This window comes from Phyllobates terribilis, unplaced genomic scaffold (assembly GCF_046119375.1).
Source record: "Phyllobates terribilis strain yellow unplaced genomic scaffold, ASM4611937v1 Scaffold_5__5_contigs__length_657084704, whole genome shotgun sequence".
NCBI classification, from domain to species: Eukaryota; Metazoa; Chordata; class Amphibia; order Anura; family Dendrobatidae; genus Phyllobates; species Phyllobates terribilis.
Genome location: NW_027362765.1, coordinates 105291899 through 105304546, shown reverse-complemented (window position 1 = coordinate 105304546; position 12648 = coordinate 105291899). Strand labels below are relative to the sequence as shown.

General features: G+C 45.5%; 1 protein-coding gene across 2 annotated transcripts in view; it reads right to left on the bottom strand.

The window, feature by feature from the left end:
• Positions 1 to 215: 215 nt before the first annotated feature.
• Positions 216 to 12648, bottom strand: part of LOC141270906 (opsin-5-like) — a 99847-nt gene continuing 87414 nt past the window's right edge. For both annotated transcript variants that reach the window (XM_073681004.1, XM_073681003.1), the window contains exon 6: positions 216 to 1486. In XM_073681004.1, coding sequence (XP_073537105.1) covers positions 938 to 1486 — 549 coding nt within the window. In that variant the 3' untranslated portion in view covers positions 216 to 937. The remainder of the gene's footprint in view (positions 1487 to 12648) is intronic.

The following is a 12648-nucleotide window of genomic DNA, read 5'->3' as shown; positions in this document are numbered from 1 at the left end:
TATGTCGACCAGAGGAGCGCGGCCTCCCTCAGTGCCAGTGCATTGAGTGAGGATGGACACGTCTAGTCGGAATGTGGCCGAAGTATGCAAATCACATACTTGCGGTCACATGACTGCCCGCTCCCTGTGTCGGAGCATCCTCACACTGAGCGTGATGTGAAAATTCACAAGTCTGCAGTCACATAGAGTCCCAGACCTGGCAACTTCTTTAAGGCTTTATTCACATGTCAAGGACATATTTCCATTTTTGAATCGTAAAAATGCAATTAAAACATTTCAGTACAGGATCCATTCATCTGATTGAGAAAGGGTGTATCGTACAAATGTCTTCCCATTTTAGCTAGAACAATTGGAGTGGTCTGCACAACTTTTTTGTTTGGCAACAAAAAAAAAACGGATAGATAGCAATTAATAGATGACCATCAATGTTAAATTCCATGTCATGTGATAATGGATCTGGATTTCAGCACTGCATATGTCTAAACTTTTGTAAAAACGGATCCTTTCCAAATGGAACAAAATGGATTGAAAACAATCAGTTTTTAAAAAGATCCTTTCTTGTAAAATACAGATTCATTCAAAAACTGAAACTTTGGTTACAAGCGGAGCAAAAATGGAACCCAATCAGTTATTGATAAATACTAGATCCGCTTTGACAACTGGACATATGGGCAGAGCCTAAGTGTATCCCATCCTATGTATCTAATCCACAGAACATTGAGTGTATCCCATCAGTATGACCCAGCAGGCTGCACTTGGAAACAGTTCATTTTTTTTCATCTATACATAGATGGATCAAGTAATAGTCTCACTCTATAGTGTAGGACATGATGTTCTTCACAATGCGTCTCCCACAAGCCCCACACCAGCCTCTGACTGTACCTTTTAATGGTGTGAAAGCAGAATACAGTAAATCCAGAACAGGTCACATAACCAATTAGAGGAAGTCTTTCATGCAGTCTGGCTGCAGTGATCCCACAGTGACCTCGATGGCCTCAGTCTTGGATTTTGTCTTGGTGGAGCAGACCACAAGATGGACGGAGGTCGGTGATTCCACTATTCCTGCAGGACTCTTTACCAGAGACAGGTGCGTCATTGGATTAGTTTCCATAGGATTCAAATTGCAGCATCCCGGGTAATTACTTAGACATTCAAAAGCCACCATACAGTCCTGACATGTGCCCGGCCTACCTATGGTGTTGTCCTGCAAACACTGTGCCCTCTTAACCGGTGTCCTGCAGCCAGTGCACACCACCGCACACACTGCCTGGAACATGGACAAGTCTTTGGTTATCACATTCAGAAAGCTCGGCTTCAGCAGCAGATATACCATGGGGTTGTAGAGAGAAGAGGACTTGGCAAACACGGCTGCCAGGGCAAACGCTATAGGTGGCACGAACCTGGCATCACCGAAAGCCGCCAACATCGCAACCACAGCATACGGCGTCCAGGCCAAGAGGAAACCTATGCAGACGGCAACGCTGAGCTGCAGAGAAAAGGAGGAAAATTCCATGTTAGTCTAGGGAGGAGCAATCGCCAATCACTTCCACAACAGCAATCGCCAATCACTTCCACAACAGGCTGCGTTCTGGTGCTGCGGCCGGGAGCTCGTCCACCTTTGTTCATTCACTGCAGCTAAAGCTTTGTTCACATTTGTATTAGGCAATTCAAAATCAACACCAATAGACCCCATTGACTTATGCGGGTTGTGGTGTCCAACGTTTTACCGGGGAAGAAAAAAGCGTAATATGTTACACAATTTTTTTTCACAACAGAGTCTTTGAACGTATCTTCTCACACAGATGTGATCAAGTGTGATTGTGTTAATCAGCAATTAATTTGGAAACCACGCCAATCTGCATGTTGCGATGATTTTTTGGCTACAACGTGTGTATCCAACCTACAGTCGTACGTTAGGGCTGCTGGATTTCTTCCTCATACACCTGATAACAATGAGGCGACTGTTCCTGAGCTTTAGTTATTGGCAGCTTCACATATAGAAATAATCTACATTACCAACAAATACTTAGCGCCAATTCAATATTGTATTTGTCCTTTTTTTTTTCTAGTTTTTGGTATTTTTCACATGTTTCTCATTTACATCTTATTCTTCTTTTAATTTGCACCATTTTTAAAGTCTAATTTTATGTGTTCGCCTGTTTTTTGTTATGTTTACAATTCTGGGCGAAGTTTAGGGTTTCCTGATGTTTTTGCCCGATTCATCATTTGCAACTTTTCGAAAAGTCGCTAATGTACTCCAGTCCCCTCCTGGAGTGATTTTAGGTACGCCAGTTATTTTGGTACCATTTTACAAATCATGCAACATTTTGCACTAAAAGGTCACAAAAATGGTTAAAAATAAAAATAAAGGCCATTTTTTTTACTTTTGCGCAAAATTCAAGAATCGCCATTTGGAAAAATATGGCGGAAAAAAGGGCAATAAATACTGCATGACAGTAAAAAAAGGGACTTCATAAAACCCCCAAAAAATGGATGTGGACAGACAAGTTCCTATAATGAAGTGGGACAGTTAATTTTTCTTGCATTGGATTACTCAACACAACATTGCAAGAATATTTCCCAGAATACAAATCATCACAGCCAACTCCGTGCAGACATTAAAGAAGCAGGGAATACTGGGACTCTTAAGTTCTGTAACAAAGAGCAGCCCTGGAGTTAACTGGCCGTAACTCAGGAATAGTACAGGATAAATGTAATGCACATAGCAGTGACTCCAGAGTCCATACTCACTATGTACATAAATGACATTACTAATTCTGTATTATACTCCAGAGCTGCACTCTGTGTGTACATCCATAACATTACTTATCCTGTACTGACCCTGAGTTTCATCCTGTATTATACTCCAGAGCTGCACTCACTATTCTGCTGGTGCGGTCACTGTGTACATACATTACATTACTTATCCTGTACTGATCCTGAGTTACATCCTGTATTATACTCCAGAGCAGCACTCACTATTCTGCTGGTGGAGTCACTGTGTACATACATTACTTATCCTGAACTGATCCTGAGTTGCATCCTATATTATACTCCAGAGCGGCACTCACTATTCTACTGGTGGAGTCACTGTGTACATACATTACATTACTTATCCTGTACTGATCCTGAGTTACATCCTGTATTATACTCAAGAGCTGCACTCACTATTCTGCTGGTGGAGTCACTGTGTACATACATTACATTACTTATCCTGTACTGATCCTGAGTTATATCCTGTATTATAGTCCAGAGCTGCACTCACTATTCTACTGGTGGAGTCACTGTGTAAATACATTACATTACTTATCCTGTACTGATCCTTAGTTACATCCTGTATTATACTCCAGAGCTGCACTCACTATTCTGCTGGTGGAGTCACTGTGTACATACATTACATTACTTATCCTGTGTTACATCCTGTATTATACTCCAGAGCTGCACTCACTCTTCTGCTGATGGAGTCACTGTGTACATACATTACATTACTTATCCTGTACTGATCCTGAGTTACATCCTGTATTATTCTCCAGAGCTGCACTCACTATTCTGCTGGTGGAGTCACTGTGTACATACATTACATTACTTATCCTGTACTGATCCTGAGTTACATCCTGTATTATACTCCAGAGCTGCACTCACTATTCTGCTGGTGGAGTCACTGTTTACATACATTACATTACTTATCCTGTACTGATCCTGAGTTACATCCTGTATTATACTCCAGAGCTGCACTCACTATTCTGCTGGTGGAGTCACTGTGTACATACATTACATTACTTATCCTGTACTGATCCTGAGTTACATCCTGTATTATACTCCAGAGCTGCACTCACTATTCTGCTGGTGGAGTCACTGTATACTTACATTACATTGCTTATCCTGTTCTGATCCCGAGTTATATCCTGTATTATACTCCAGAGCTGCACTCACTATTCTGCTGGTGCAGTCACTGTGTACATACATTACATTACTTATCCTGTACTGATCCTGAGTTACATCCTGTATTATACTCCAGAGCTGCACTCACTATTCTGCTGGTGGAGTCACTGTATACATACATTACATTACTTATCCTGTACTGATCCTGAGTTACATCCTGTATTATACGCCAGAGCTGCACTCACTATTCTGCTGGTGCAGTCACTGTGTACATACATTACATTACTTATCCTGTACTGATCCTGAGTTACATCCTGTATTATACTCCAGAGCTGCACTCACTATTCTGCTGGTGGAGTCACTGTGTACATACATTACATTACTTATCCTGTACAGATCCTGAGTTACATCCTGTATTATACTCCAGAGCTGCACTCACTATTCTGCTGGTGTAGTCACTGTGTACATACATTACATTACTTATCCTGTACTGATCCTGAGTTACATCCTGTATTATACTCCAGAGCAGCACTCACTATTCTGCTGGTGGAGTCACTGTGTACATACATTACTTATCCTGTACTGATCCTGAGTTGCATCCTATATTATACTCCAGAGCTGCACTCACTATTCTACTGGTGGAGTCACTGTGTACATACATTACATTACTTATCCTGTACTGATCCTGAGTTACATCCTGTATTATACTCAAGAGCTGCACTCACTATTCTGCTGGTGGAGTCACTGTGTACATACATTACATTACTTATCCTGTACTGATCCTGAGTTATATCATGTATTATAGTCCAGAGCTGCACTCACTATTCTACTGGTGGAGTCACTGTGTACATACATTACATTACTTATCCTGTACTGATCCTTAGTTACATCCTGTATTATACTCCAGAGCTGCACTCACTATTCTGCTGGTACAGTCACTGTGTACATACATTACATTTCTTATCCTGTACTGATCCTGAGTTACATCCTGTATTATACTCCAGAGCTGCACTCACTATTCTGCTGGTGGAGTCACTGTGTACAGTACATACATTACATTACTGATCCTGAGTTACATCCTGTATTATACGCCAGAGCTGCACTCACTATTCTGCTGGTGGAGTCACTGTGTACATACATTACATTACTTATCAGGTACTGATCCTGAGTTACATCCTGTATTATACTCCAGAGCTGCACTCACTATTCTGCTGGTGCAGTCACTGTGTACATACATTACATTACTTATCCTGTACTGATCCTGAGTTACATCCTGTATTATACTCCAGAGCTGCACTCACTATTCTGCTGGTGGAGTCACTGTGTACATACATTACATTACTTATCCTGTACTGATCCTGAGTTACATCCTGTATTATACGCCAGAGCTGCACTCACTATTCTGCTGGTGCAGTCACTGTGTACATACATTACATTACTTATCCTGTACTGATCCTGAGTTACATCCTGTATTATACTCCAGAGCTGCACTCACTATTCTGCTGGTGGAGTCACTGTGTACATACATTACATTACTTATCCTGTACTGATCCTGAGTTACATCCTGTATTATACTTCAGAGCTGCACTCACTATTCTGCTGGTGGAGTCACTGTGTACATACATTACATTACTTATCCTGTACTGATCCTGAGTTACAGAGTTACATCCTGTATTATACTCCAGAGCTGCACTCACTATTCTGCTGATGGAGTCACTGTGTACATACATTACATTACTTATCCTGTACTGATCCTGAGTTACATCCTGTATTATTCTCCAGAGCTGCACTCACTATTCTGCTGGTGGAGTCACTGTGTACATACATTACATTACTTATCCTGTACTGATCCTGAGTTACATCCTGTATTATACTCCAGAGCTGCACTCACTATTCTGCTGGTGGAGTCACTGTTTACATACATTACATTACTTATCCTGTACTGATCCTGAGTTACATCCTGTATTATACTCCAGAGCTGCACTCACTATTCTGCTGGTGCAGTTAATGTGTACATACATTACATTACTTATCCTGTACTGATCCTGAGTTACATCCTGTATTATACTCCAGAGCTGCACTCACTATTCTGCTGGTGGAGTCACTGTGTACATACATTACATTACTTATCAGGTACTGATCCTGAGTTACATCCTGTATTATACTCCAGAGCTGCACTCACTATTCTGCTGGTGCAGTTAATGTGTACATACATTACATTACTTATCCTGTACTGATCCTGAGTTACATCCTGTATTATACTCCAGAGATGCACTCACTATTCTGCTGGTGGAGTCACTGTGTACATACATTACATTACTTATCCTGTACTGATCCTGAGTTACAGAGTTACATCCTGTATTATACTCCAGAGCTGCACTCACTATTCTGCTGGTGGAGTCACTGTGTACATACATTACATTACTTATCCTGTACTGATCCTGAGTTACATCCTGTATTATACTCCAGAGATGCACTCACTATTCTGCTGGTGGAGTCACTGTGTACATACATTACATTACTTATCCTGTACTGATCCTGAGTTACAGAGTTACATCCTGTATTATACTCCAGAGCTGCACTCACTATTCTGCTGATGGAGTCACTGTGTACATACATTACATTACTTATCCTGTACTGATCCTGAGTTACATCCTGTATTATTCTCCAGAGCTGCACTCACTATTCTGCTGGTGGAGTCACTGTGTACATACATTACATTACTTATCCTGTACTGATCCTGAGTTACATCCTGTATTATACTCCAGAGCTGCACTCACTATTCTGCTGGTGGAGTCACTGTTTACATACATTACATTACTTATCCTGTACTGATCCTGAGTTACATCCTGTATTATACTCCAGAGCTGCACTCACTATTCTGCTGGTGCAGTCACTGTGTACATACATTACATTACTTATCCTACACTGACCCTGAGTTACATCCTGTATTATACTCCAGAGCTGCACTCACTATTCTGCTGGTGGAGTCACTGTGTACATACATTACATTACTTATCCTGTACTGATCCTGAGTTATATCCTGTATTATACTCCAGAGCTGCACTCACTATTCTGCTGGTGGAGTCACTGTGTACATACATTACATTACTTATCCTGCACTGATCCATAGTTACATCCTGTATTATACTCCAGAGCTGCACTCACTATTCTGCTGGTGGAGTCACTGTGTACATACATTACATTACTTATCCTGCACTGATCCATAGTTACATCCTGTATTATACTCCAGAGCTGCACTCACTATTCTGCTGGTGGAGTCACTGTGTACATACATTACATTACTTATTCTGTACTGATCCTGAGTTACATCCTGTAGATCTTTTATTATAAAAATGAAAAACATAACAATAATAATAACAGAAACATAACAAAATTAATAACCAGAAAATAAACAGTGTAATGAACTGGTCCAGCCGCTCCCTCTCTCCTCACACACATATTATACATATATACACAGTAATAATTATCTACACCATGACATCTGGTCCGGTTACCAAACAAAAAATAACAATATAATAAACAATAACCGACAAATTATATACAAACTAATATATACATTCTTTTTTTTTTTTTTTTTAAATAAATAAAATAAATGCTAACTATACAAATATATACAAGACAAAACAAAACCCCCCACACTCGAGCCCACCAGTCCCTCCCCGGCACTGACCTGAGAGCTGGTCCTGCGCCTCATGCCTCAGTCCAACGTCCATAGGACAGATCAGGCAGTGCCAGTTTTTCACCCAAATAACCAGTGTCCCATAAGATGAACCCACCTCCCCCCTTTTCCCTCCACCCAACCTAACACCTCCACCCAAACCCATATATACAATATATACAGAAACAAACAATAGAATAACACACAATACAATAACCACAACTGACAAAGCCCAAGTTCGGCGCCTGCAGCCCTACATCACTGTCTACTGATCAATAAAACAAAAATCTATGGTGTCAGCAGCAGCCCACCACCAGGAGAGGAGATGACCAGACTAGGGCACACTAAAAGAAAAGCCCCTCCAGAGGAGAGCGGCCCTCCGTGTACCCAGTCTCTCATACTCCAGAGAACGCACCTTCACCAGGTCACCGAGTATGGTCCTAAACACATCGTCCACTGGGAGGATTTTTCGCTGCGTCGATACTAACCACCGTGCGTTCCACGTGTGATACCTAACCACTGCGCTAACTAGAAATAAGGTGCAGCGGTCCCGACCACCCAGATCCCCGAATGCTCCATAGGCCCATTCCGCATAAGAGAGACCGGCCAGCCGGGGCCAGCCAATGGAGGCGCCCACCCTGTTGTACACCTCTGTGTTAAAGGGACAACGAAGCAGGAAGTGGTCCATGCTTTCAAGCATGGTACCACAATGCTCCCGAGGACAGTTCCTGTCCTCAGAGCTCCTACACTTCAGATTGTCCCTCACACACAGTTTCCCATGGAAGCAGCGCCAAGCCAAGTCCCAAACCTTCGAGGGGATCCTGATAGAATTCAAAAGATGCAGACCCACCCCAAGATCCCAACTTGGGCAATCCCTGAGCGCCAGAGGCCTCTGAAAATGGGTCAACAGAACCCTTTTGTCAAGGAGCTTCCTTGGCAGAGTCCTGACCTCCCACATTCCCAGACCCCACCGGCGAATTACCATCAGAACCACGGTAGCGTAAGCCGGGAGATGTCCATGCGGTGTGCGGAGATCCTTCACTTGCCCTCCTGCCTCCCATTCCTGGAAGAAAGGCTGAAACCATCCCTTACAGGAGAATACCCACGGAGGAGCCCTCTCTTTCCAGAGGTTTGCAATATTGATCTTAATGAAGGTATTCACAAGGAATACCACAGGGTTCACCATACCCAACCCTCCTAGTCTCCTCGTACGGTAAGTAACCTCCCTCTTGACCAGGTTCAGTCTATTCCCCCATAACAGTTGAAAGAACAAACCCGAGTCCAGAGAGGCTCTGGCAAGATGCACACACTGCCCAGATAGATCAGCAAAGGGAGCAGGTAAGTTTTGATCAGGTTTACCCTTTCCCTTAGGGTCAAAGACCAACCCTTCCATTGGTTCACCTTCTGAGTGGCGATCTCTAGCCTGCTGTCCCAATTTTGTTTGGGGTAATCCCCCTGGCCAAATTCGATGCCAAGAACTTTTGCAGAGACTTTGGGTTCTGAAAGGGTGTCCGGGAGATCAAAACCAGGATCTCCTCCTCCCAGCCAGAGACTCTCACACTTATCCCGGTTGATCTTAGACCCGGATGCCTCCGAGTAGCGATTTACCTCTGACATCAGCCATTCTGCCTCCCCATCAGAGGAAACAAAAACGGTGACGTCATCGGCATACGCCACCACTCTCAGAGTGGCTTCCGGTGCTGCCCGGTCCATCCGGATCCCAGCTAACGGTCCACGCTCCACCCTCCTAAGAAGTAGGTCAATCGCAAACGCGTACAGTAGCGGGCTCAAGGGACAACCCTGGCGAACACCACACCCAACCTCAAAAGAGCTGCCAATCCAACCGTTCACAAGCGGGAAACTCTCTGCCCCAGCGTACAAGGTCTTAAGCCAATCAACGAACCCCCCCGGCAGGCCATACCTCAGAAGGACAGACCAGAGGTACTCATGATTAACCCGATCAAACGCTTTTGCCTGGTCCAATGACAGCATGTACCCCTTCCAGTGGCCAGCCCTACCCTGCTCCACCGCCTCTCGGACACAGAGTACAGCACTAATTGTACTGCGGCCCGGAACAGAGCAATGCTGGGCTCCCGAAAGGAGCTGGGGTGCAAATTTCACCAGCCGATTAAACAGCACCTTTGCCAAAACCTTCCTGTCTGCATTGAGAAGCACTATGGGACGCCAATTCTCAATGCAAGATGGGTCCTTACCCTTTGACAAGATGATTAGGGCAAACCTCCTCATTGACTTTGGCAGAGTGCCCGAGGAAAGACACTCATTGAATACCTCAGTCAAGAGGGGAACCAAGGCGTCCTTAAAGGTCTTATAGAATTCAGATGTTAAGCCATCCGGACCGGGAGATTTCTTCAGGGCAAGCCCTTCAATCGCCAACTTAACTTCCTCTTCCCTGATCATCTCTGTCAAAACGCCAAGAGAGGGGTCTACCCCTGGTTCGGGGACGGCTTCAGCCAGAAAAGCCGACATCTCATCCCAATCCAGATCCCTCTTCCCCAAGAGGTGCGAGTAGAAGGATCTGACGACCTCCAGGATCCCCGATCTGGATCTTTTCAGGGACCCCGCAGTGTCAACCAGTCCTGTAACAACTTTACTATTCACTGACATCTTGCAGTTTCTGTAAGGGTCGGGCGAGCGGTACTTCCCGTAATCCCTCTCAAAAACCAAAGATGCGTGTCTATCATACTGACACCTCATTAGCAAAGATTTCAATCTGGAGATCTCCTCGCGGCTACCTCCAGTTGAGACAAGATGCTCGAGTTTCCTCCTCAGGCCCTGATACAGGCGATACCTGTCCAGGCTCCTGAGGCTCGAGAGCTGGCGGAAGAATCTCGCCACCCTTTTCTTGAACATCTCCCACCACTCTGACTTACTACTACAAAGATCCAGTAAGGGTACCTGGCTCTGAAGAAAATCCTCAAAGGACTGTCTTATCTCCGCTTCTTCCAAGAGAGACGAATTGAGCCTCCAAAAGCCTCTTCCCATCCGGGGGGTCTCTGTAACATTCAGGGAAAACAAAATCATACAGTGATCGGAGAACTCCACCTCAACAACAGATACTGCTGAAGAGACGGCTTCCTCCTTTAAATAAAACCTGTCTATCCTGGACCTACAGTTACCTCTATGATAGGTGAACCCCTCGTGGCCTGGGGTGTGCCGGATGTGGACATCCACCAGGCGAGCCTCACTAGCTATACTATTAAGGGCGACGCTATCATAAGTCAGCTTGTCTCTGGAACCTCCTCTATCCCGGGGCCTCGTGACAGTGTTGAAGTCCCCTCCAAAGACGACCTGCCGACTCGTAAAAAGGTAGGGCTTGATCCTCGTAAAGAGACACTTCCGGTCCCACTTAGATTGGGGACCATAAATGTTAATGAGCCGAAGCTCCTGTCCCTTCATGAGGACATCTAATATCAGGCACCTCCCCATTTCTAACTCAATAACCCGTCGGCATTCTACTGGTGCGGTAAAAAGGACCGCCACTCCGCTATACGGCTCGGCCGCAAGAGACCAATAGGAGGGCCCGAGTCTCCACTCCCTCTTAGCTATAAACACCTCTGCCATATTTGGCAGCCTGGTCTCTTGCAAAAAGAAAATGTCAGCTTCAACCCGGCTGAGAAAATCAAAGGCCGCAAATCTAGCCATATTTGACTTAATGCTGGCGACATTAATGGACGCCAGCGTCAACGGAGTGGGTACCGCCATCATTGGTGATTGAGTTAGATGGCTTTCTTCTTCCCACTCCCCTTACCCTCTGCCTCAGAGGAGGAATCCTTCCCCCTCTTTAATGACACAGAGGTGTCCATTCCCACATTTTTCCTTCTTTTCTCGTCCTCGTCTCCGGACTCTGGGCCAGTCCCTCCCCCCAAGGACCTTGCATCCCCAGGAAAAGGAGACTCGGCGCCCCCTGTAAGCTCCGCTGAAGCCGGAACCTCACCCTCGGCCTCCTCCTCAGAGGAAGAGATGTTATCAAGGGCTTGGAACCGGTTAGAAAGACCAACCAGAGGGGAGTCAGTTTTACCTTCCTTAGGTACCTTGGTCAGAGCGGGAGAAGATGTTTTATCTCCCTTCTTTTTCTTCTTTTTGGTGCCGAGCTTACGCTTGTTCTCTAGCCACCGCTTATTATCCTCATCCATACTTTCATAATGGGAGGATTCTGAGGCAGAGGCGGTTTCCTCCCTGTGGATCCTCCTGACCTCCTCATCCAACTCATCATCCCTCGGGGCCTCAGCAGCAAGACTGGCATCCAGGACAGGGGCTGCCCCGGTAGTCTGGGGCTCGCCCCGCTCCCTCTCCTGTCTGCGCTTGTCTAGACGCCTCAGCTGGGCAGGCGTCTTTTTATTGCTTTTCTTCCCTGGCCCCTCAGCTCCCCCACCCCTGCTAGTCCCCTCCCCAGCAGAATCGGCCTCACGGCTTACTCCCACCGGGGTCTCGACTACATTAGCGAAGGAGCGAGGACAACGGCTGAATGGGTGACCTAACTCACCACACAGGTGGCACCTAATCTCCACACAAGAGGCGGCAAGATGGCCGACACCCCCACACAACGCGCATTTCTGCACGGTGCAGTTTGCACTGAAGTGTGTGGGGTCGCCGCACCTGTGACAGAGCTTCGGTTGCCCCTGGTAGAAGACCAGGATACGATCCCTACCCAGGAAGGCAGACGATGGAATGTGGGCAACCGTATCACCTGAACGCTTAAGTTTTACCATAAACGTCCAGGCCCCTGACCAGATACCAAACTCGTCGCGGTTTTTCTTTGGCATCTCCACCACCTCTCCATACCGACCAAGCCACGTCATGATGTCATAGCAAGAAAGCGACTCGTTACGAGTCATCACGGTCACTTTCTTGATCTGGTTTTGGCGAGACACTGCCTGAACGGCAAAGTCTCGCCAGCCGGGCTCATTTTTTGCCAGTTCATAATTCGCCCAGAAGAGCTCAAGCCCCTCCGGCCGAACAAAGCTGATATCAAACTCAGGCGTGGAATAGGGATGTATCAAGGCGTAGATGTCAATCGCCTTGAAGCCCATCCTCAGCAGGAGCTCCACAACTTTAGACCTTGG